A 24,856-nucleotide genomic window follows, 5' to 3' on the forward strand; every position below is an offset into this window, starting at 1 on the left:
ATGACTAAATTTGAAGTCAATCCTAAGGATTCTTTCTTTTTTAAGTTTATTCATTTGTTTTGAGAGAGAGACAGGGTGCACTAGGGGAAGGGCAGAGAGATAGGGGGAGAGAGAATCCTAAGCAGGGTCCATGCTGTCAACAGAGAGCCCAACGTGGGGCTCGAACTCACGAACCGTGAGATCATGACCTGAGCCAAAATCAAGAGTTGGGCACTGAAACTACTGAGCCATCCAGGTTCCCATTGCTAAACATTCTTGAGCAGACTTATGTGATTTGATTTTGCATGGTTTATTATAACTTGACAGCTTCCTTGGTGAAAGGTAGGTGTCAAAGAATCATTTGAGGAATTACAGCTTCATTATCTAGCTTTCCTGAAAGGTGCAAACTTAAGTTCTTAGTTTTTTACATCATATATTTTGTTTGAAGCATTTTGCTGTGAAAATGACGTATTGCTACATGAAATGATGTTACCAAACAACAAAATAGATAGCAACTACGTATTTATACCCTATACGACTATATACTGAGTGATAAAACCAGAGTAAATAGAGCACTCAGACTATTGTCTACCTGTAACTTTGACAAGATATTTTTCAGCATATTCTGTACTGGAACTAGTAATTCCTCACGTTCTTCACAGCTCTCCTCACCTAGTGGGGCTCTGTGCATCTTGGAGGTCAGAGCACAATTACACCCAACAGTATGCAGGGGTAGTGTTTCCAAATCTTCTCCCACAGGCACTGAAACACAGAAGTATTAAGTTGTTCCCAGATGCTTCTGTCCAAAGGTGCTTTATCATAGAGTACCTTACATGTTGTCCTTGAAAAGGTGTTAGTTACATTGCCTCTGGAAGGGGTCATTGCAAAAGGCAGGTTATCTCTGATTGTCTTTCAGCTTTAACGACGGGTTAAAGAGAAAACTTTTCACTGTACATGCACCTTACCCACACTAGTAGTGGAACCAGTGTTAGAAGCCAGAAATGCAAATGAAATCTGTGGAATCCATCCCAGCTTATTTGGATGTAACTCTTGATAATAAAACTTACTATGAAAAACCTAAGATAAATTCCAAGCCAGGCCAGAAAATGTCCCAGGCAGAATGGGACATATGATTATCCCGACTCAGGCAACTCCAGTGCCAGTGGACAATAAAATGGTGTCAGGCAGACCTGCAACATGATTGTAAGGGGTTTGGCTCTAGGTAGAGGGAGTGAGATCTGGGGCCTCGGGGAAAAGGGTAGCAAAGGCTTTAAGACAGACGACTGGGCTCAAGACTTGGCTCTACTGCCTCTATCGTTTGGGGAACTCAACTGCTCTAAGCCTTGGTTTGTCTGTTGGTAAAATAGTAATTGCAGTACTGATGTGGCAGGGAAAACACGGCTCAACGCTACGTAGGTGTAATATCACATTCTTCTGCTCGCTACATTAAATTGAATCTGCTCCAAGCCTCCATTGACAAGACTGACCGGGAATTTAATCTGAGCATTATGGGAACTCCCTCCAACTTCCAGGATGAGGAAATTGATGGATTATTATGCAATCCATTACATGTGAGAAGGACCCTTTAATTTCTGTTTCAGACTTTAACTCAGAGCACATGTTGATGCTTCTCCTCTGAGTCCCTACACAAATTGAAAAAGACACATCTGTTGCTTTTGTGCCAGGAAAGAAGGAATACTTGAAGGAGCTAAATCATCAAATCAGCTAGAGGGAATGAAAAGCTGAAGTGGAAGGAATGGCATTGATTAAAATCAGGGACAATTCACCCATTATAGTGGGAGGAAGGATTCTGAGGGTGCACCCAGGTGTATCTGGGAGGCTCTTGATATGAACACCTTCCTATTAATTCCTTTGTCTTGAATTTCCCGCTCTCCTCTTCAGCTATTTTCTTACAATTTCTATGCTAATCTCCTTCCTTCTTTCTCCATCTGAATCATCTCCTCTTTCTAAACTAGCCATGATATCGAGTATACATTCTTTTATGTATTATAAAGTTTATGTCCCTGTTACTAATTTTAAAAGATGATTTCATCATTGCATATTTTTTTCATAGACATAACAACATTGTATTTTATTTACGTGATTGTTTTCCTGAGGGTCATTGAATCCTGATAGGAAAAGAAAAGTTCTGCACTTAGTGAATTTCAAACATTTACATCATCTGCAATCAAGTTATGTCATATGTAGGAAGTGGGATTAATGATCAAAGAAGAGTTGTGAAGCAAAAAGTGCTGACATTCTTCTTGAATATAAAGATAAAAATCATTTGAAATTAATATATTACCTGCAAAATGGGGCTGCTAGGTTCTTGAAAAGTTTATTTTCTTTCAGTCCTGTTTATTCTTTTAATATACTGAGCAAACTCTTTTTTCTAGATAGTGCCAAAGTAAACTTTTACCCAGCCCACCTCTGCTTTTTATGGTTCTCTGAATTAAGATTTACTAAGTTCCAGACAGATATACTGCTTGGTGCAGGGTTGTTATCAGATACCATTCTGCTTCATGATTGGGCCCACAGTCATCAGCTGAGACGTGACAGTTTAGATGCCGTATCCTTTATGGCTATCATCCATGTTTGTTAATAACATTCATGTCTCCATCAAGTTCCAAGAGACTTACTAGTTTCAGGGTAACAATTTCTGCTGTGCTGCTACACATTTGTAGAGTTTGGCTGGGCGCCATAACAAAATAAACTTCTGTTGTTTCGAGTCACCAAGCTTGTGGTCATTTGTTACAGTAGTCATGAGAAAACAATATGCTCCTTTTTCTCTACCTACAGAGATTGTTTGGGCTAGACTTAAATATATCAGAGCAAGAAAAAGTAGCTGGAATTTTAGCTAACAGGCCCTAGTATTTTTCCTTCTGGTTTAGTGGAGAAAGGAACTTGATGTGGAGAGGTAATCTGAGAACAAGGCTCAGGTCTCTGGATCTCACCCATTAGCTTTGCGACTTCGGGCACTTAAAGTCTCTGCCCTTAATTCTGCCTGGAAACGAGAGGGCTCCGTCGTATTAAAAGATTTTCAAATATTGTTCACAGATTCCATAATGACTTAACTTTTAGTTTTAATTTCAATACTAAAACACGTGTTGAATTATTTTTAAATTGTAGGTTTTAAACACCAAAATGTGTCACATACGTGATAGCAACTTTGAAGACCAATTGAGTATTCAATTCTGCTACCAGCTTAATTTATTTTGGTGTCGACTGCAGAATACTTGCTGCCATTCCCTCTTTATTTATTATCTATTTATTAAAATTTTAAAATGTTTGTTTATTTTTGAGAGAGACAGAGAGAATGAGTGGAGGAAAGATAGGGAGAAAGACACAGAATCTGAAGCAGACCCCAGGGTCTGAGCTGTCAGCACAGAGCCCGATGCGGGGCTCGCACCCATGGACTGAGAGATCATGACCTGAGCCGACGTCGGACACTTAACTGACTGAGCTACCCAGGCGCTCCTTTTCCCTCTATATTTAATTCAGTGATTTTCATTCGTGGTCAGTGGAGGATAATATAAAATACCCTCGGGTTGCTTTGCCAAAAAACCCTAGAAACCCATGGCCATCTTAAGATATTCTGATGTAGTAGATGTTAGTGTTCTGTAGAGGATTTAAATCCCACGGACAATCTGAAGAACCAGTATAAACTCTCATTCTTTTTTACGACCATTCCCCAGACCATTTGACTGGTGCTAATATTCTGACTCAATGTTGTCTCGTTGAACATGGAGTGTTGCAAGCAGGGTTGAAGACCTTGGGCTTTCTCTTCGATTTGGTCTCCAAGATTGGTTATAATGTAAGCTGTACCCAGACTTGTCCTTCTTCATTCACTCCGTGTGGGCTCACAGTAGTCCCCATTTGGACCATTGCTATGGCCTTCTAGAAAATACCCCTCTAGCATTTAGGCCTCCCGCTTCACCCTGTCACTGTTCCTATACACAATTACTCTACGTAAGAGGCAAGGTGCAAGAAAACCCATAAACCTCAGCCTGGCACTCAAGGTCTTGGGAGACCAGATCTCTATACCCTTGTTTACTTCTACTTTGCAGTCTGACCCTTCTTCTTTTGGAAAGTTTTTTACTCACCCTTCATCATCACATGCGACTTCCATGCTACTATTTACAGTGATCTCCACATGGAGAAATACTGTTTTGTTCCTCTATACTCTCCAGGGTTTCGCTGTGGTCTGAACACTATTTCAGCCTCTGCTATCAATTTCCTTCTGTGAATGGCAACTGGAACAATATCAGAAATATTCTTCTGGATACAGCAAAATATTTCAGGGCTACCAGAAGGACAGGTGGCATTCCTCATCATTGTGCCCACCTTTCTAGACCTTACCCTATCCTCACGATCTTTCCCAGTGCTTTTGTCCCATATTGATTTCCTTTTCTTTTTATCTTTCTACTCAGTCTCACTCGTCCTTTTTACCTCATCCTAATTGACCCTTTAGTGTGTCCCAACATTGCCACGTATCAGAGCCACCTGGACAGATGTTTAAAAATAGAGATTCCCAGATAAGAAGTTTAATTGATCTCATGTAAAGCTCAATGGACCAAAAACACATATTCATTGGCATTTAAAAAATGTTCCCTATGTGATTCTAATGAAAGAACAGGGTTGAGAAACTCTATACTGAGTCAGAGTATAAATTCCTCCAGGGAAGCAATCATGGATTATACCTCTGCCTTCGTCCCCCAAATAGTGGGTACAATCCCAGGTGGTCAATAAAGATATGCTGACTTCTTCCTCCTCCCTCCCTCCCTTCCTTCCTGTCTTTCTCTCTTTCTGTTTTTCTTTTTGTCTGTCTCCCTCTCTCCCTCCCACCCTCTCTGTCCTTCCTTCGTTCCTTCGTTCCTTCCTTCCTTCCTGCCTAGAGAAGAGGAAAAAGAAGAGACCGGGGAGACAAGTCCTGTTGTGACTACCCAGTCTTGCCAGTTCCCACCTGAGAAATGCATGGGTCCTTATGAACATGCCTGTGGGTCCCCAAGGTTCTGATGCTTCACGAGATTCCTGAAAAACTCTATTAAGCGGATCAGTTCTGTTTACCTCTCTGCTTTGTCACGGACTGAAATGGAAAACATCAGTTAAGGTCAAGATTCTACATTTAAAAATAGTTATTCTAGACAACAATCAGAGGAATGGTTCTGGACAGCACAGTAGTTTTTATGTTTCGTCACAGTATTTATAGGCTGTGTTCAGGCTGGCACCTTAAGTTCATTATGTTACCAAATCCGATATGGACAAATAATAGTGCATCACAGCCTGCCTGTGAATAGTGCATCTTAACTACAGGTGAGGTAACTGATCTGGATGTTTCTAAAACTGCAGTGAGGGAGGGCAGGGTGGGTGATGGGTATCGAGGAGGGCACCTTTTGGGATGAGCACTGGGTGTTGTATGGAAACCAATTTGACAGTAAATTTCATATATTAAAAAAAAAAAAAAAACAAAAAAAACCACAAAAAACTGCAGTAGACTGCGGTTTGTCTTGATTGGCAATAGGTGCCCATCTTGCCTGCTGAGTCACACCTCAACACCTCTGGATACCCCATGAGGTCCTTCATGATCTGACTCACGTCACCTGTTCTCCCCTCCCCGTCAGTATGCAAACCCTTGGAAAGTACAAGTGAGATGTGTGAAATCTAGGGTCTTGTGCAAATTGCATGAAATTTGTATGTCTTTACTCATCAGAATTGCTTGACTACACCACTTCATGGCTCCTTGACAGGCAAAACCTCTCTCTCTCTCTCTCTGGTAAACTTCATTTAAAAGTTGGGTGCTTTTCATCAACGTTTGTTACAGTTCTTGTGCATAGGCTTTGCAAGTCTTTTATGAAATTGTTTTCTTTCTGTGCTACAGTGGTGGGGGGAGAGATGTTATATGTGTTATATTAGTTAGGAACATATAATGGACAATCTATTCCTTTACTGATTTGTCACCATATATATATATATATACGTATATATATATATATACGTATATGTATACGTATATATATATATAAAATATTCAGCATTCAGCTATTCAGTGCTATTTTGAACCTGTTCTCACCACAAAGAATAGATATATAGACTTTCCTTTGTATTTTAAAGAAAAAAAGTCTGCCAAACTTCTCCAACAATCTGGAATTTTATTCCATCCATATACATGCATAGTAACAATATTTGTTGAGAAATCATTTCTATCAGAAGTAGAACATTATCTTTGTGATCACCAGGTGCAGTATTGCTACTCTTATATTTAAATAGATCTTATATATGAATTAAATTCATACTTGCAGCATTGAGTTTAGGGTTTCGATTTAGACTGTGCCTTTCAAAAGATAAAACTGATTAACACTACCTCATTACTTACAATACTGCTTCCAGTAATTTTGTTCATTCTTTATAAAGTATTGCATTTAACAGCAAAGGTTTAAAAATTGAGACAGAGCTGCATCAGCGAAAGAAAATACAAGTACTATACAAGAAAAAAATGGCCATCTTCATTTAACATACATGTTTAAGATTAAGAAAATGGACAGAAACATACAGCTACATACAAATGCAAAGCCTAGTGACTAAGAGACTGTATCTGCTAAAATATAAAGTGCAAACAGAGCCTGATTATCCAAGAATTGAAATCTTAAGGCGAACTTATAGCATGTGTATTTAGAACATCGTTGCAAGTTATATTTTAGCATATACATATATCTGCAACAGCATATAAGAAGAAATCAAGATCCACAAGTGCTTTTGAAGCTATTTCTAAAATGCTTTTCGGTATTGTTCGTGACTATTTTCTTTAAAAGCTACTATACTGTGCAAACCATATGTGCTACACAATAACTATACAATAACATTACAAATGACTTTAATATAAAGTTTTTAAATAAAAAATAACATAACCACAGCTATGAATACTGCTGGTAAAATAAATTAATTTTTTTTTGAAAATGGCACCAATAATACACTTTACTAATGGACTGTAATGAAATTACACCTTAAGTCTTCAACTCAGCCTTAATGAATTATCTCCTGATTGCCCAGATGTAATTCAAACAGCTTTTGTGTTTTGTTTTTTGTTTTGTTTTGTTTTTGTTTTCTGGACTGGGTAGAACCACATACTAAACACTGGTACCAAAGGTGACTGGTGTTTATTTATGAAGTTATTTCATTTGACATGTTCCGCCGCATGTGATGAGCAATAAAACTTCTTGTGAGTTATAAAGTTTGAGAGGTTGTTGAACTGAATATCACACAGGCGGCAATATTTCCCACTGGTGGGAGCCTGGGCGGAGCCATTCACACCTTTTGCTATACTAGACAACTGTTCCTCCGCGGAAGGAATCCCTGGGGAGACATTCTCATTTGTGGCTAACGGGTTCTCAGAGATCCAAGAGGGAGATTTGTGGCCGTCTTCATGCTGAGGATTCTGGGAAATGTTCTCTTGCTGTGGGTTGGCGGCAGGTCTCTCGTCTTGCTTCAGTCCACCATTGACTATTACCATGCCTCTGTTTTTGGGTAACAGCGGCAGGGGATCTTTCTTCGGCGGGGCGCACCCGTTGGAGGAGGCCTGGCCTTTAGGGGATTCATTTTCGGCATTTGTGCTCGGCTCCACGTCAGTGTTGTGGATGACAAGAGAACCAGAAATATAATCACTTGGCTTTATTCCATAATATGGAGAAAGCTGGTCAGCCCCTTTTGCCTTCTTTATTGCCCCGGGGTAAAGGCATTGGGGAAGAAACAAATGTTTGTTTTCTTCCTTTGTAGCAATGAGCTGAGCCGCTTCACTAAAGACTTTCAGGCCTTGCAGGGTTGCTAAGTGGGATGAAAACAAGTTTCCATTAGGGGAAGGCTGCTTCAGATTTCCGTTTTTCTCACATTTTATTATGCTTCTTTCATAGCTGACATCGGGGCTGTTTCTTTCACTCTCTGGATTCGGAAATACTTTGCTGTCGAGTTGGCCCAGGTCGTTACGCTGATGTGCTGTGACTGGGCAGAAATTCTGCTTGTGGGCCAGGTAGTTCTCCACTTTATTGAAGCTGATCTTGCACACAGTGCACTCGTGGTAGTCCAGCAGCCTTTTGGGAGACGTGGTCGTCCGCTCAGACTGGGATAAACACTTTTTGCTGAGATCTATGGGCACGTCCATCTCGAGGCAGGAAACGCTGGAATGGGTAGTGTCACATTTGGAGACTGGAACACACTTGTTGATCGTCAGAGAAGTTTCCAAGTGCTTTGAGACAATTCCTGGAAAGATATCACATCTCGGGTGGTAGCACTCTCCTAGCCCTTCTGTGGGTTCTTGAGTGGAGGTACAGGGATTGCTGAGGTTGGCTACGTCAAGAAATCGCTGTTGGACCAGGGGAGGCCTCTGCTCCTGCTCAGGTAGGCACATCTCATACATCTTCCTTCGCTTGCGTGTGCGCATGGTTCTCTGCATGGCAGGCACTTTGTTGGAAGCGGACCTCTTCAGTGGAGGGTCGTGGCGTGTGGCACAGTAATACTGTTTGTGGACCATGTATGTTTCATGCCGGCTGAAGGTAATGTTGCAAGCTTCGCAGGTAGTCTTATTTGGGTCACTTTCCCCATCCACTAAGGGGACACTGGGATTTTTCACATCAACAGGTTTTCCATTAATTTTATCATCACTGCTGTTAGAGGTGGAGAGCTTCTTAGCTTGAGCGGCAAAGTCCTTGTCATGGCCCTTCCCATTTGGCCCAATTAAATCTAAAACAGTGGAAGAATTGAGGCAGGATGTTTGAAGAAGTGGGTTCTCAGGATCAGCAGAGTGAGCAGCTGGGTTGAGAAGGTTTATGGAGGTTTGACCAGTGTTGGGGCTCACGGCCTCAGGCATCTTTTCTGAAACGCCAGGGAACTCTGGGGACTTGGCCATCTGCTGCCATCGGCTGCTGCAGTAATGTTTTTTGTGCACTAGATAATTATCCAAATTATTGAATGTTATGTTACACTCAAAACAAGTGGCCCCCTTGGGCATCAAAGGGCTGTAAATCACGGGAGGGTAGCTACTGCTTCCGTGCCTCAGTCGCCGATGTACCAGTTCAGACATCTTGGCTAAGATCTCTGAAGCTTGAGGGACCATTGTGATATCTTGGGGGAAAGCAAACTGAGACAGAAAAGGGCCCACAGGGAAAGAAGGCCCAACGTTAGGCTGAACCGGAGATGAGGCAAGTCTTGGACTGGAGGGCTCAGACTTGATTTTTGTGTAAGAAAAGCTTTGTTTGTTTGCCGTAGGCTGTACCTCTGGTCTCTGGTTAGTGAGAAAGAGCTGAGTCTTTTTCTCACACTTGTCCAGCTCTGTGTCAGAGCTCGCGTCTTTAGTCTGCATCGCCTTTTGGCTCTGCGGGAGTTCGCTTCTGGTCAACAAGTCTGTGGCTGGCTGTAAGCTGTCTTCGGTTCCACTTGGAGAGTGCTCCATATCACCTTCTCTGGGAAGTTTGCCTCCAGGGACATGGAGCTCCTGGTGCTGCAATAACTCCCTCTGAGTCTGGAAGCCGAAGTGGCAGTGATTGCATCGGAAGGCAGCTTGAGTGAGATGGGAGAACAGGTGTTGGTGAAAGCCGATCACGGAATCAGCGGTGTAGCTACAGACGGTGCATTTTAGACTAGCACCAGGGGGGAGGAATTCTTCCATTTTCACTCCTGGAGAGACATACAAAATAACAACACTGAGAACCATGTGCATTGGTTTTCTAATGATATGAACCTTTACATTGCAGGAACGAATTGAAATCTTTCAGAATCTCATTTGCGATACTGTTATTATTTTTTTTTTTTTTCTCGCGACGTCTTTTGTCAGTTTGGTCATCAGAGTAATAACACCTCATGGTTTCCAGAGCACAGCCAAGTATATTATCATATCCTGTGGGACAGCTTTCATTGTCTCCATTGTACAGGTCAGGGAACAAATTCAAGGAAGTCAAGGGAATTGATTATGGTACTAAAGCTATTCAATGATGGAGCCATGCCCAAACCTGAGATTTTGTAATTTCTAATCCAATAACCTTCTCATTACAACACTAGGCTCTGCACTAGGAAGAAGCAGGTAGACATCAGAGTTGATATCGATAAACTAGGTGAAAATCAAATAACTCCCAGTGCACCAGGTTAGGTATTTATTCAGAAGAATCCAAGTAGGAACCATTTTGCAAAGTAATCAATAGCCTCCTAATTTATCTTTGGTACAACTCTAGATTTTTAGGCATGGATTTTGCTGAACATGGTTTATCTCTATCCAGGGCTGATATTCAGCTGGTAGTCACCAGTACCTTAATGAAGTCATTTAGGACTGACATCCGTGTTGACCAATCACCACCTGTTTCTAGTCAGTTATAAAATATTTTGAATATCACCAACGATTGGTGAGTAAGCCTTACTGTGATATTGTGATTTATAAGGTCATGTGTGTTTGGTCATTCATATATATTAGGTCTTTGACCAGGCTTCCTGGCTCACAGCTCCTTAAATCCTTGGAATTTTCCTGTGATGAGAGGAATAAAGGTATTTTTGTTATGTTAATGTAGTGACTTTTGGAAAACCCTAGGTTAACTAAGGGTGAGGCTGGTTGCCAGGGGAACCAACCTTGCAATCGGTGGGTTTGAACTTTTAGTTCCTCCTCTCCAGAGGGGAAAGAGGGGAGGGGAGGGGGCTGGAGATTGAGTTCAGGTGCCAGCAGTCAACAGTCAACGATTTCATCAGTCATGCCTAGGTAATGAAGCCTCCATAAAAACCCGAAAGGACTGGTTTCAGAGAGCTTCCCAGTTGGTTTGAGGAGAATGACAGGCTGGGAGATGGTACGGAAGCTCCTCACCTTTTCTGCAAACCTTGCTCTAGGCATCTCTTACATCTTACTGTTCCTAAGTCTTTACCTCTTATAATAAACTAGTAATCGTGTGAGTAAATGGATTCCCTGAGTTCTGTGAGCCAATCTACCAAATTAATTGAACCCAAAGAGGGATCTTAGCAACCTCTGATTTATAGCCAGTTGGTCGAAGGGCAGGTAACAACCTGGGCTTTCAACTGGCATCTGAAGTTGGGGCAGGGGGCTGACCCCCCCTAATCTGTAGAATCTGACTCTGCTCCAGGTGATAGTGTCAGATTTGAGTTAAATCATAGGACATGCCTTTGGTATCTGGAGAATTGTTTGGTGGTTATGAGGAAAACGCACCCCCCCCCCATGTATTGAATTCAGATCTGGACACTTTTCCTCACTAAGGTCAACTCTAGTTCCCATTTGTTGGCATACAGCCAAGTCAGGCATGGCTCGTGCCCTCTGCACTTTAGACTAAAATGAGAATTGCCTTTTCTATTTATTGGCTGAAAATATGGTAGAAGAAACCCAGTCATATAGCAATAAAAGAGGACTTCTTACTCCTGTCTCCTTTTCTCCTTAACTGACCCAATACTCATTTTTCTATTTAGCTGAAAGATCCCTCTATCTCTATTTTTGTTTTGTGAATGACTGACTATTCACCATCTGAGACAACTGACCTGTTTCTGCTTCCTCTGCTTTATCACCTACATAAAGGTAGCTCATTTGTAGGAAGGGGAAGAGAATGACTAGAAAGGAAATTGCCTATTTTTATAGGTTCAAAGACAAAAGCTTACACTGTACGACAGCATTGGAGCTAGGTTTTTTTTTTTTTTAAACTCAGCACCTATTTCAGTTTAATTATTCAACTCAAGCAAAAACGGTCAAGTCACCCAGAAGTACCTTGTAAGTTTTATATTACAAAAGCCCAAGAACTCTGAAGGCTAAACCTTGGTTTGTCCTATTCAAAAATACTCCTAGAACTATCTAAAGTTAATATAATCCTGTACATTAGATTAACTTAATTTAAAAAAAAAATACAGAATTAGAATACTCTGTGATGATGCCACCAATAATTGGGCATATAACTCCAAAAGAAAATGGGAATAGTTGCAACCTTTCTGTTAAGAGGGAGCTAAAACAAAACAAAAGAAAACAAAACAAACCTATTTGTTTTTTAGCTTAATTTTTCTTCAGGATTTTAAAAACATAGTGCTGAAAGTGGTTTTATGTCATAAAAATCGACGAAACTGTTACGCAACCTCTAGAAGTCAAGAGCATTTTATGGATTCGTGTTTAAAAGTTAATTTCTCTCAAGTGTGACTGTCATTGGATCAAAATAACAGTGTTACTTCAATTCAGCAAATACTTATTTGTATGTACCTACTATGTATTTCCTACCATGTGGGAAACAGTATGGTCAGTTTCCAAAGATCACTTGACACTTAAATCAATGAATATTAATGACAATACACAAAGGGTATTGAGACTATTTCGCAAATGATGCTGTTAACAAAATCTGGCCTGCAATCTGAGTACACTAATTGTTAGGAAAGAATTCAGACCCAAATCCTTTGAGCAGAATATACCGATGATAAGTGACATAAGAGAACAATCAGCTGGTCTGTCAAGTTTGATTTTGATTTCACAGGCACAGTTAGGTGTAGAATTCTATATGTTTGCATATATGAATGCACGTATATATGCAGAGAAGGATAAAGTCTTCTGGAGCGAAAGAAGAAACAAGGGAAGCACGTACCGCTGTGTGAATTCAGGTGCATTTCTAGGGCTCGGGCATTTGAAAAGCTCTTGGTGCACTGTGGGAAGGGACACAGGCTGGAAACCTGAGGAGCACTGTCTTCATTTTCTTCTGATACTGGGGCGGCTTCTCTTTGCCTCCCACTGCAATAGTACATCAAATGGGCTTGCAGATTCCGCTCACTCCGATACCAGATGCCACAAGACTTGCAAGGAAATATATCCTCTGCAGGTGAAAACACAGGGACACATTAGCTGCTGCCCATTTGGAACCAACCACGGGTAAAGCGGCATTTAGTTCCATTTTTCCCAGAGACCGCTCTCAGGTTCTGAATTAGGCAATGAGACAGTGATGAGTGCAGTCCTGGGTGCTGTTCCACAGTGCAGGACTAAGCTTTTAAAGAAATGTTACGCCCAGTGCAATTTACCTTCCCACAGACTCTTCGGAAAGTGGTACCATGGGAGACTCCCACGTTAAAAGCACAGGAGATTCATTTTAAATTGCTCACAATGGGGGCGCCTGGGTGGCGCAGTCGGTTGGGCGTCCGACTTCAGCCAGGTCACTGATCTCGCGGTCCGTGAGTTCGAGCCCCGCGTCAGGCTCTGGGCTGATGGCTCGGAGCCTGGAGCCTGTTTCCGATTCTGTGTCTCCCTCTCTCTCTGCCCCTCCCCCGTTCATGCTCTGTCTCTCTCTGTCCCAAAAATAAATAAAAAACGTTGAAAAAAAAATTAAAATAAATAAATAAATAAATAAATTGCTCACAATGTATTTATGGTTTAGAAAAATATGCATGTATAAAGAGCAATGTGAATGGGCTTATCTGACTAAAAGGCAAGGATCTAATAGCTGAACTAAAGTTAGCCTGATGCCAACTACTGACAGCATTTGTTCATTTAATAAATTAATTATAGAAAGCCGACTATATGCTGGGCTCTATGCTGAGTTGGGTGTAAAGCAAAACGAAACACCAAAAAGCCGTCATTAAGGATCTTACACTCTTCTGGGATGGTCAGATAATTATATTAGGCTGTAATGACCATTCTGCTGGAGGCATCTGAGGAGTGCTTTGGGTGAGGGACACTAGGTGGGTGAGGAAGGACAAGGTCAGAGAAGGATTCAGAGGGAAGATAATTAAAAAAATAACCTTCAACCATTGGAGCCTCACAATAGTATAAGGTGCTCCTGGTGTCCTTGGTAACCAAACTCCTTTTGCCACAAATTCAGTTTGGGTCTATGTTATTTCAGGTTCCTCACTACCAGAATCCACGTAAAGATCCAGTAAGAGAAAATAACTACATTTACATAAAGGAGATCCAAAAATATTACCTGGGGTTGGGTGTACTGGATTCACTGTGTGGACGTAGGGTAATTCCAGATACACCTGAGAATTTCTTTCAAGGATACCGGGACAGTAAGAATGTAATTATTGTTGAATATGTATTTATTTTATATTTATTAAAAAATTTTTTTAATGTTTATTTATTTTTGAGAGAGAGCGTGAGAGTCATAGCATGAGCAGAGGAGGGGCAGAGAGAGAGGGAGACACAGAATCTGAAGCAGGCTCCAGCCCCCAGAGCCTGATGCAGGGCTCGAACCCATGAACCGTGAGATCATGACCTGAGCTGAAGTCGGAAGCTTAACTGACTAAGCCACCCAGGTGCCCCTATTTATTTATTTTTTAAATATCAAGACATCATTACAATATCTGCATTTCTGCATCATTCAGAGTCTTAGGGATTTTCAGTTTTCCAAACCTACTAGCTTTGGAATCTATTCTCTTCAGATGTGACTGCTATTCGGATTTTCTCACAGAGCTAGAAGAAAGCAGAGTTGAGTCTAGAACTCGAACCCTGGACTATTGGACCACTGATTTTCTGTTATATAAAGTGTCACTTTGTATTCAAGGAATACAAACTCAGTTCACTAGTCTTTTTGACAAAATAATCACAAGGGCATATTTGCGAGAGCATATTTTTGAATTCTCCACATAAATTATTCTCAGTTTGTATGTATTTTTCTTTATTTTTTATGTCTCTTTTTTTGTTGTTGTATTAGCTGATGTCTTGATTTACTGAGGCTATATTTCCTCTTACTATATCTAATCAAACTTTGGTTTCTCATTTTTTCCTTTTCTTTAAGTAAATTTTTTTAATGCGTATTTATTTTTGAGAGACAGAGAGAGGGAAAGAGAAAGAGAGAGAGAGTCAGAGTGTGAGCTGGGGAGGGGCAGAGACAGAGGGAGACACAGAATCTGAAACAGGCTCCAGGCTCTGAGCTGTCACCACAGAGCACAACGTGGGGCTTGAACCCACGAACTGTGAGATCATGACCTGAGCTGACGTTGGACCCTTAACCAACTGAGCCACCCAGATGCCCCATTATTTTTTTCTTTTTCTAAAAAGTTTTTTCTCTATGGCTCCTAAAGCATAACCATATTATTCTATGAAAGAAGCATCCATGAAAGCTCTTCAATTTCTCATAACTAAGTAGCCTTAAATGTTGTTCAGCTAGTTTAGAAAGTCAGTTTTTGTGTGACATTTGAGAATCCAACCTGAAATGAATGAATAGGAGTGTTCTTTTCATACTCTCATGAGAGGCGACCACACACACACACACACACACACACACACACACGCAAAGTTAGAGAAGAGATAAAATGAAATCACAACACTGGAGAAAAAAGTCTGTCCCCGGTTGCCTGTCAGTAGACATTTTTTTTTGTCCCATAAATACCCATCACCACTACAAAGCTATTGTACTGGGCTATTGCACTCAGCACTTACTATTGACAATAGCTGTAGGCAAAATAGAAGCCATGGCAGCTTGCTGAGGAAGCAGCTGAATTGAGTCCAGCAGGCGTGCAGGGTACATCCCTTCTGCAAGAGTCATCTGACTGGCAGCTTGTAGCCTTGAGTCAAAATCCACCACAAAGGCAATTAGCTCTTCACCCTCAGAGATGGCCTTCGTGGTTGTGCACCAAAGCTGACCCCCTATTAAGAAGAGAAAAGAAAGAGAAAGATAGAATTGACGTAGAATGCTCAAGCCCGCCGCACACTAGATTGATGTCAACAGCATCTCTCATGTTTTTCACATCCCTTTCTATGGGGGGTGGAATGTCCGATGGAGACAATAGCTGTACTCCTCTGCCCTCCTATGTGGAAAATTGTATTCCTTGCATTTCATGAACTGTTCAGTGACTGACAGTAGGACAGGACTAAGAGCCAAGAACAGACATAATCTGTAGAGAGTTTTGTGAACCGTTTGCCTTCTGGGGCTTGCCTTAATCATTAACCGTGCTATTACATGGTCTCACGCTTATGAGGAGGCATGGTGGGGATCCAACCACAGAAATTTATTTCAGGTGAGCCTTTGAAGTCCCTCTTTTTGTACCTTATGGAAGTCAGAAGTTATTTCTTTCTCTCTCCCTCCCTCCCTCTCTCTTCCCAAAATACCTAAATGCCTAAAACTGTAAAAAAAAAAGAGTAAACAGAAGCTCCTAAAATCTAGAAAGTTAAAATGACATTCCAGCTAGTTTTACTCTCCATATGTCTGCTGCCATTTTTTTTTTTTTGGCTTAGTGATCTTTACTTATATAATATTCCTTATAATGCGGCTTCTTTATCTCCGTTTACCCTGATTGAACTTCCTGAAAAGGAGATATGCCAAAGATCCTTTTCAAAAGGCTTATTTAAATAAAGATTTGTTTAAATGAAAAGAACCCTTTCTTCAAATACTAAGATATACTCTGGCTCCACACTTCAAATGATCACGTGTGGTGCATTAAAAAGAAAATTAACTATGCAAGTACATCTTCTAATGTATTGCAATGCGATAGTGTATGCTCATTTATTTAACATGTTTAGACAGGCAAAGCACTTATATTTTGTTATCTACACTCTCAGCCTAGATACGTATCCTCTACAGTTATGCCTGAAATAATGTGGCATACTTGATATGTTATAAAGCTTTTTTTCTCATTGTGTATATATTGCAAAGCTATATATTGTACTCATTAAGCAAGCAAAAATTGTACCCATTCTGATAAGTAATATTGCTCTGTTTATCTTTCAGCATAACTGTGTCTTCAATGGCACTTCATTTTTTCCATCCTTAAATAGATCATAGTTTTTAAACAACTTGTGGTAAAAATCTGCTGGAAAAGATAACAACAGCATACGATATGGCCGAGTTACACAGAAGAAATCGGGACACTTCCAGAGAAACCTTGGACAGTTAATTACACGGGCTGATTACGTTTTAAAGGTTGAGTAAGCAGCACCGTCCACGACAGTAGATGTTTGTGGAAAAATAAAGCCCAGATTACACACCTTGAATTTGTGTGAAAGTCGCAAAAGGAAACACAAATAGACTCAAGGTGAAAAATATACCCAAAGAGCAGAAAACAACTGAACTTTTTTTCACTGACTCTAACGGATCCGAAAGCACCCAAGTTTACCCAAGTTGCAAAACAGAGTCACTTTGGCACTGACTTATTTATTTACCAATAACAGAAGCTAAACCACCTCATTGTGGCAACAGTGGAGCACTGAAAAGGGCTAAGTGGTGGTGTTTCTGCCGGTGCCCATTCTTCCCCCTTGGAAGCTTTCGGCATTCAGCTGCTAAGCCTTCTCTGATGTGCGTACAGATCCAAACTACTTACAGCTATAGACAAGGTAATCATTTGCACCTTATCTTTCCTCTGGGGTGTAGTTTATTAAGTGAGTCTTTGTAGTAGAGAGGTGGGGTGGGCAGAGCAAGTCATGGCAATTCGGGTTTATTTCAAAGCCTGCTCTTTTGGAGTCGCTGGATTTCAGCGATGAACTGAATCACTGAAGTTCAGTGGTGAATTTACATGATGGGTGATATTTTACCCCTTTTGACAAATTTGCACTTTTGGTAAATCCAGCCATGGGTATCTTTCAAAAAGGAAAGGTTTGGACTCAGGTTTCCAGGAGAAATTGAGATGTTTAGAGAAAGTACCACTCATAACTAATCTCTATCCCAGCAGTGAGCCATGCAGCAGGACGGCTCAGAATACTTGTGCTCAAACTTTGAACCAGAAAGATCCTATAAGTAAATAAAATAAGATTCAGGACTATTAAGTGCAATCAAAAGTAAGCAAAAATGATTTTCTACATTATTAGACAGCCCGGCAATTATAATATTTATGTTTTCTGACATACTGAATGTTTCATATTTCATTTTCTTTATCATTAAAATTTTTTTAGAAATGTTTATTTTTGAGAGAGAGGGAGAGAAAGAGAGACAGACAGACAGACAGAGCATGAGTGGGGGAGGGGCAGAGAGACAGGGAGACACAGAGTCCGAAGCCGGCTCCAGGCTCTGAGCTGTCAGCATAGAGCCCAATGCGGGGCTGGAACCCACAAACCACGAGATCATGACCTGAGCCGAAGTCGGACACTCAACCAGCTGAGCCACCCAGGTGCCCCTGTCATCTTTATCATTTTACCTCATTTTATGGTTTAGTCGGGGCATACCCTTGAGAAAGGCCGAATCAGACTGAAAATGCACTGTGTAGCCTTGATGAGAAAGTCTCCGTTGTGTTAGGATTTAATCTTTCCCATCATTCATTCATCAGCTATTCATTGAACTCTCTGCTGTGTGCCAGGCTGGGCACCCTGGCACTAAGAATGTACACACATAGGCAGATGAACGAGAATACCACGTGGCGGGTGCCATCCCCTAATGCTAAAGAAAACGTGAGAGTGAATGATGGACACTTCTTGGTGGAGTCAGGCAACTCATCCAGGGGGACTTTTATTGACTCATAAAGAATAAAGGTAAAATAGCAGAAGTATGTGTAGGGGACCCGGCAGGGAAATCATTACTGGCAGAGGAAGGAACATACGTGCAGGTGCAGGATGATGGAAGAGCCTGACTGGTCCTGGTAATGGTCAGAGGCCACCTTGCTGGAGCTTGGGGTCTGAGGGAGAGAGGTTGGTTACAGGCAAGGGTGTGACTGCGCCAGCCTGTATGGGATCATAGAGCACAATATCCAATTGTCGGGAATTTTGCGTGCTAGTGGCTATCACCCTGGTGAGTTGAGATCCGCCACGGTGAAGTTGTAGCATTTGCCACTGGAATTAGCAGACGTTATCATCAGGGCTTCCTCCCCTCAAAAAGTTTAGAGCTTGGAAAGTAAGATCAAGGCGGCTGTGTCTGGCTCATCATGGTGGGAAGATGTGGCATACCCTTGGTTGAGTGAATAAATGAACAAATTCTCGGCAGGGGCTTTTCTCCCCCAGAATAAAGATCTCAGGGTAATGAGGACAGTCAACGGGGCTAGGGGCAGGACATGTTGCCACGAGGGCCATTTGGAGACTGTTGTGCTAGTTCAATTGTGAGACATGTAAATTGTGAGGGAGAGAAGGGCCAGGTTCAAGACAGAGAACTGGGCTGATCTCCTCAGATGAGTAAAAGAAAGGAGGCTATTGAAAATAACTGAAAGGTTCTGGTCTGGGAAACCAGAGGCGGGGGTGCCATTAATGAGACAGTAAAACTGGCGTATTAACAGTGGTATTATACAGACAACAAGAGGACAATTGTACTAATTAGGAGCACTTTCTTTGGGCCCAATAGGCTACGTGGTTTATGTATTTCATCTATTTTAATCCCATCAATTATTCTGTGAGGGGGGTGATATTTTCCTTGTTTTAGAGTTGAGAAAATTGAAGCTTGGAGAGGTTAACTAACTTGCCCAAAGCTATATGCATAGCCAGTGCGGAATCATGGTTTAGACTTCCGTCTGTCCGACTCCAAACACGCATGTGTGTGCTTGTTGTATGTATGTGCATGCACAGAAATAATGAATTCTGCTTTGAAAATGTAAAGTCTGAAGTCCCTGAGGGGGACTTCAGCATGAATGTATTGAGGAGGCAGTTGGAATTTGGACAAGACATAAGGCTGGAGGAAAAAAAAATTTTTTTTTGGAAGTCATCAGCACGTTCTAAATGACTGTGGATACTCTTTGCCTTGATGTGGTAATACAGGAAGACTATAGAGTTTAAAAAAAAGAGCAGATTGAAATTTGGGAAGTCTCAACAATTAAGATGTGGGTGGAGGGCAGGGACCATTTACAAATATAGAGAACATCTATTTGGAAAAGTTATAGGGGGACCAAGAGAATGGCACCACAAAAATCAAGGGTTGGCTCTTTGAAGCTTTTTGGCTGAGTTTTTTAGATGGTGAATTTAGAGTATTCAACTTGAAGGAGTCATTTATAGGGAGAGAGAAATGCTGAGTATTGTAACATGGTTTCAACTACAGATTCTAATAAAACATTCTAAGGGGCACCTGGATGGCTCAGTCAGTTCAGATAATGATCTCACGGTTCATGGGTTCAAGCCCCGTGTTGGGCTCTGTGCTGACAGCTCAGAGTCTATAGCCTGTTTTGGATTCTGTGACTCCCTCTCTCTCTGTCCCTCCCCTGCTCATGCTCTGTCTCTGTCTCTGTCTCTCTCAAAAATAAGTGAACATTAAAAAAGTTAAAAAAAACCATTCTAAGTGTGATTGCTAGTGGGGGATGTAATCCCATCTGCAGGAGGACGGACAATGGAACCAGACTGCCAGCATACAAATTTTGGCTTGTGATTTGAACTTGCCACCTAAGCACTGTGGAGATCAGTTTCCCCATCCTTGGAAATGGGAATGCTGATAATAATACTGAATTCATAGTGCTATTATGAGGATAAAATAAGTTAATATATGTGAAAGCTTAAGAATATTACCTGATAGATGGGAATTAAAAGCAAAAGTGAATTACTGGGACCTTATGAAGATAAAAAGCTTCTGCACAGCAAAGGAAACAACCAACAAAACTAAAAGGCAACCAACGGAATGGGAAAAGATATTTGCAAATGACATATCGGACAAAGGGCTAGTATCCAAAATCTATAAAGAGCTCATCAAACTCCACACCCGAAAAACAAATAACCCAGTGAAGAAATGGGCAGAAAACATGAATAGACACTTCTCTAAAGAAGACATCCGGATGGCCAACAGGCACATGAAAAGATGTTCAACATCGCTCCTTATCAGGGAAATACAAATCAAAACCACACTCAGATATCACCTCACGCCAGTCAGAGTGGCCAAAATGAAGAAATCAGGAGACTATAGATGCTGGAGAGGATGTGGAGAAACAGGAACCCTCTTGCACTGTTGGTGGGAATGCAAATTGGTGCAGCCGCTCTGGAAAGCAGTGTGGAGGTTCCTCAGAAAATTAAAAATAGACCTACCCTATGACCCAGCAATAGCACTGCTAGGAATTTATCCAAGGGATACAGGAGTACTGATGCATAGGGGCACTTGTACCCCAATGTTTATAGCAGCACTCTCAACAATAGCCAAATTATGGAAAGAGCCTAAATGTCCATCAACTGATGAATGGATAAAGAAAGTGTGGTTTATATACACAATGGAATACTACGTGGCAATGAGAAAAAATGAAATATGGCCTTTTGTAGCAACGTGGATGGAACTGGAGAGTGTGATGCTAAGTGAAATGAGCCATACAGAGAAAGACAGATACCATATGGTTTCACTCTTATGTGGATCCTGAGAAACTTAACAGAAACCCATGGGGGAGGGGAAAGAAAAAAAAAAAGAGGTTAGAGTGGGAGAGAGCCAAATCATAAGAGGCTCTTAAAAACTGAGAACAAACTGAGGGTTGATGGGGGGTGGGAGGGAGGGCAGGGTGGGTGATGGGTATTGAGGAGGGCACCTTTTGGGATGAGCACTGGGTGTTGTATGGAAACCAATTTGACAGTAAATTTCATATATTAAAAATAAATAAATAAAAAATAAAATAAAAACAAAACAAAACAAAAAATTCCCTAATAAAATTTTTTGAAAACAAAGCAAAAGAAAAAAGGACTGTGGGGCACCTGGCTGGCTCAGTTGGTGGAGCATGGGACTCTTGACCTCGAAGTTGTAGGTTTGAGTCCCACGTTGGGTGTAGAGATTATTTTTAAAATAAAATAATAAAATGTTAAAAAAAAAAAAAAGAATATTACCTGATAGAGAAGTACTATATAATTGTTAACGAGTATCACTTTGGTTTGATTTGGTTGAGACTGTTATTCTAATTTCTCACTGTCCTGCTACATCCAAGAAATGAAATCTCACCAGAAAAAAAAAAAAAAAAAAGAAAAGTCTATGGATTCAATGGGCAAATGTATCTATGGTTTGCTGGAGCGCGCTAACCCATTTTGGAAAAAAACTAAGGCTGCATCATCCATTCGTGGACCACAGACTGTATCTTGACCAGTTAGAAACAGAAATAGTTTGTAGCACTGACAATGGGCTGAGGAGGCAGGAGAACCAGTTTCCTACCCACCGGTTTTTGGAGCTTGGGTAGATATTGCCAACTCTAATTTAGCATTGAATAGAAGGCAGTAGCATTTATTCGTTGATTAAGGAGAAAGCTGAGTGCATGCAAATGCTACATCAGGTTGATATTTAGCTATTTTGGTGTCTTCACCCTACCGACCTCGTTATCAATGGAAACAAACCAGAGAATGTTACGTTTGGCTTTAAAATGAGAACACCACTATCAAGAAACAAAAACCAAACCCAGAAAATAACAAGTACTGGCAAGGTTGTGGAGAAATTGGAACCCTTGTCCACATCTGGTGAGAATGTAAAATGGTATAGCTGCTGTGGACAACAGTATGGCAGTTCATTAAAAATTAAAAATAGAGGGGCGCCTGGGTGGCTCAGTCGGTTGAGCGTCCGACTTCGGCTCAGGTCATGATCTCACGGTCTGTGAGTTCGAGCCCCTCGTCGGGCTCTGTGCTGACAGCTCAGAGCCTGGAGCCTGTTTCGGATTCTGTGTCTCCCTCTCTCTGACCCTCCCCCGTTCATGCTCTGTCTCTCTCTGTCTCAAAAATAAATAAACGTTAAAAAAAAATTTTTTTTTAAATTTAAAAATAGAATTACTTTACGATCCAGCAACTCCATTTCTGGATATATACTCAAAAGAATTGAAAACAGGGTCTCCAAGAGATATTTGCACACCCATGTTCATAGCAGCATGATGAAAAAATAGCTAAAGCATGGAAGTAACCCAAGCGTCCACTGACAGATGAATGGATAAGCAAACTGTGGTATATATATATATACAATGGAATATTCAGCTTTAAAAAGGAAGGAAATTAAAAAAAAATAAAAAGGAAGGACATTCTGACATAAGCTAACACATGGAAGAAATTTGAGGGCATTATACTAAGTGAAATAAATGAGTCACAAAAAGACAAAAATCTTGCACGATTCCATGTACAATAAGGTACTTAAGGTATTGAGAATCACCGAGACAGAAAGTGGGCTAGTGGTTGTCAGGAGCTGGAGGAGGAGAAAATGGAGAGTTATTGTTCGATGGATACACAGCTTCAGTTTTGCAAAATGAAAAGGGTTCTGGAGATGGGCCATGTTGATGGTAGCGGGACAATGCGAACGTATTTAATGCCATGGAATTGTACACTTAAAAATGGTTACGATAGATTTAATGTTGTATGTACTGTATCACAATCAAAACCATTGGGAAAAAATGAGAGCACCGTTGTTTTCGGTAAAAGCCACCACAGTGAACCTCCGATATTTGCAGAAGTTTGTTTTAGCCACAGCTAAAGATAGAATCTAATTTTTATAAAGTGCTTTCCACATAGGATGGCTTTTGAACTTATTTTTAGAGACAGAGCACGGGAGGAGAGGGTCAGAGGAAGAGAGAGAGAATCTTAAGCAGGCTCCAAGCTCAGCTGGCTCAGCCCAACACGGGGCTCAATCTCATGACCCTGGGATCGTGACCTGAGCCAAGATCAAGAGTCAGATGCTTAACCAACTAAGCCACCCAGGCACCCCTCATATGAGATGGCTTAAAACAACAAAATAAGGTCTTCTCCCTTCTCAGTTTTCCTAGGAAAGCTACTTTAACAAAGAAAGCATCTTGAAAGCTCAGTCCCTAGAGGAATGAGGTTGCTAAGATGGGAGTTGGTCATATTTGGCCACATTAACTGTTTTCATTTGGATGAATTCTGGATCTTGTGTGGGTTTGAAAACTGTGAGTGATGTAGCTCCTGATGATTTTGTTGATTTGGATTTCTGCTTGTGTTTTGAGTACCAGTGGAGTGTTCCTGTCAACTCTCTATGGATATGGAATTTAAGGAATCTAAACAGATGTTTTTTGTGGTTTTCATAGGCAGTAGTATGTTTAATGCCCCCAGATTTAAACCCAGCTATTTTTTAAAATGTTATTTATTTTTGAGACAGACCGAGAGCGAGAGAGAGAGACAGAGCAAGCACAAGTCAGGGAGAGGCACAGGGAGAGAAGGAGACACAGAATCTAAAGCAGGCTCCAGGCTCTGAGCTGTCAGCACAGAGCCCAGCATGGGGCTCAAAGCCACGAACTGTGAGATCATGACCTGAGCCGAAGTCAGAGGCTTAGCCAAACGAGTCACCCAGTCATCCCCAAACCCAGCAAATTTTTAATACGCAAACCCAAACTAGCAGTATATTGATCTGGAAACAAAGAGAATTATGTAAGGGGGTGGGGTGCATATGTGGTAATATCATATATGCTTAGGTGATAAAGCTCTTACAACTTCCTTTGCACAGCCCTCAAGAGCACACGATCTCGGTGTAAGGGATTACATGTTAATAATGAAGCATAGGTGGCGCCCAATGTCACTGAAAATGTATTTGTCCTCAGGGCACAGATGGACTAGAAACAGCACTTGACTGGTCAGTGGGTAAGAAGCTTCAGTTCCAATCCTGACTTGACTGTCAGTTACTGAGTGTTGGAGAACTGCTTTACCCATCTCATATAAAATGACAGCCTTAGGCCAGATATCCTGTAGATTATTATCATCAGGTTGTAAGCAACTTTTTAAGCTTCTATGACCAATGTGCCAACGATAGTAATAATCACACATTTATTCAGCGGTTTCTCGTGCTACGTACCGGCACTGTGCTAAGCACTTCGCATGCATCGTCTTAATTTCTCCCAAGAAAGCAGTAAGGTGGCTTTTATTTATTCCCATTTTACTGAGATATCACAAGTCTGGAGGTGTAGGTAAGGTGTAGAGGGGAACTGGAGGAAGGGAGCGAGGTGTGGGAGATGGGATTTAGACAAGGCGGCTGGGCTCCAGATGTTGCACAGAAAAACCAGGTGTCCCAGTCAAGTCAAAGTGACCTCCGATGTTCACTAACTACACTGTGCCTTACACTCAGTTTTTGAGTAATTAGCACAGTGATCTCTCTGAATCAGAAAT

At 41.2% G+C, this 24,856-nt stretch overlaps 1 protein-coding gene across 3 annotated transcripts in view; it reads right to left on the reverse strand.

The window, feature by feature from the left end:
• Positions 1-6,029: 6,029 nt before the first annotated feature.
• The window catches only part of ZFPM2 (zinc finger protein, FOG family member 2), a 473,354-nt gene continuing 454,527 nt past the window's right edge, over positions 6,030-24,856 (reverse strand). For all 3 annotated transcript variants that reach the window (XM_049633013.1, XM_049633012.1, XM_049633011.1), the window contains 3 exons: positions 15,353-15,559; positions 12,570-12,794; positions 6,030-9,642 (listed from right to left, as the gene is read on the reverse strand). In XM_049633013.1, the coding sequence (XP_049488970.1) occupies positions 7,151-9,642; positions 12,570-12,794; positions 15,353-15,559 (2,924 nt within the window). In that variant the 3' untranslated portion in view covers positions 6,030-7,150. The remainder of the gene's footprint in view (positions 9,643-12,569; positions 12,795-15,352; positions 15,560-24,856) is intronic.

Source organism: Panthera uncia, chromosome F2, assembly GCF_023721935.1.
Source record: "Panthera uncia isolate 11264 chromosome F2, Puncia_PCG_1.0, whole genome shotgun sequence".
Lineage (NCBI taxonomy): Eukaryota > Metazoa > Chordata > Mammalia > Carnivora > Felidae > Panthera > Panthera uncia.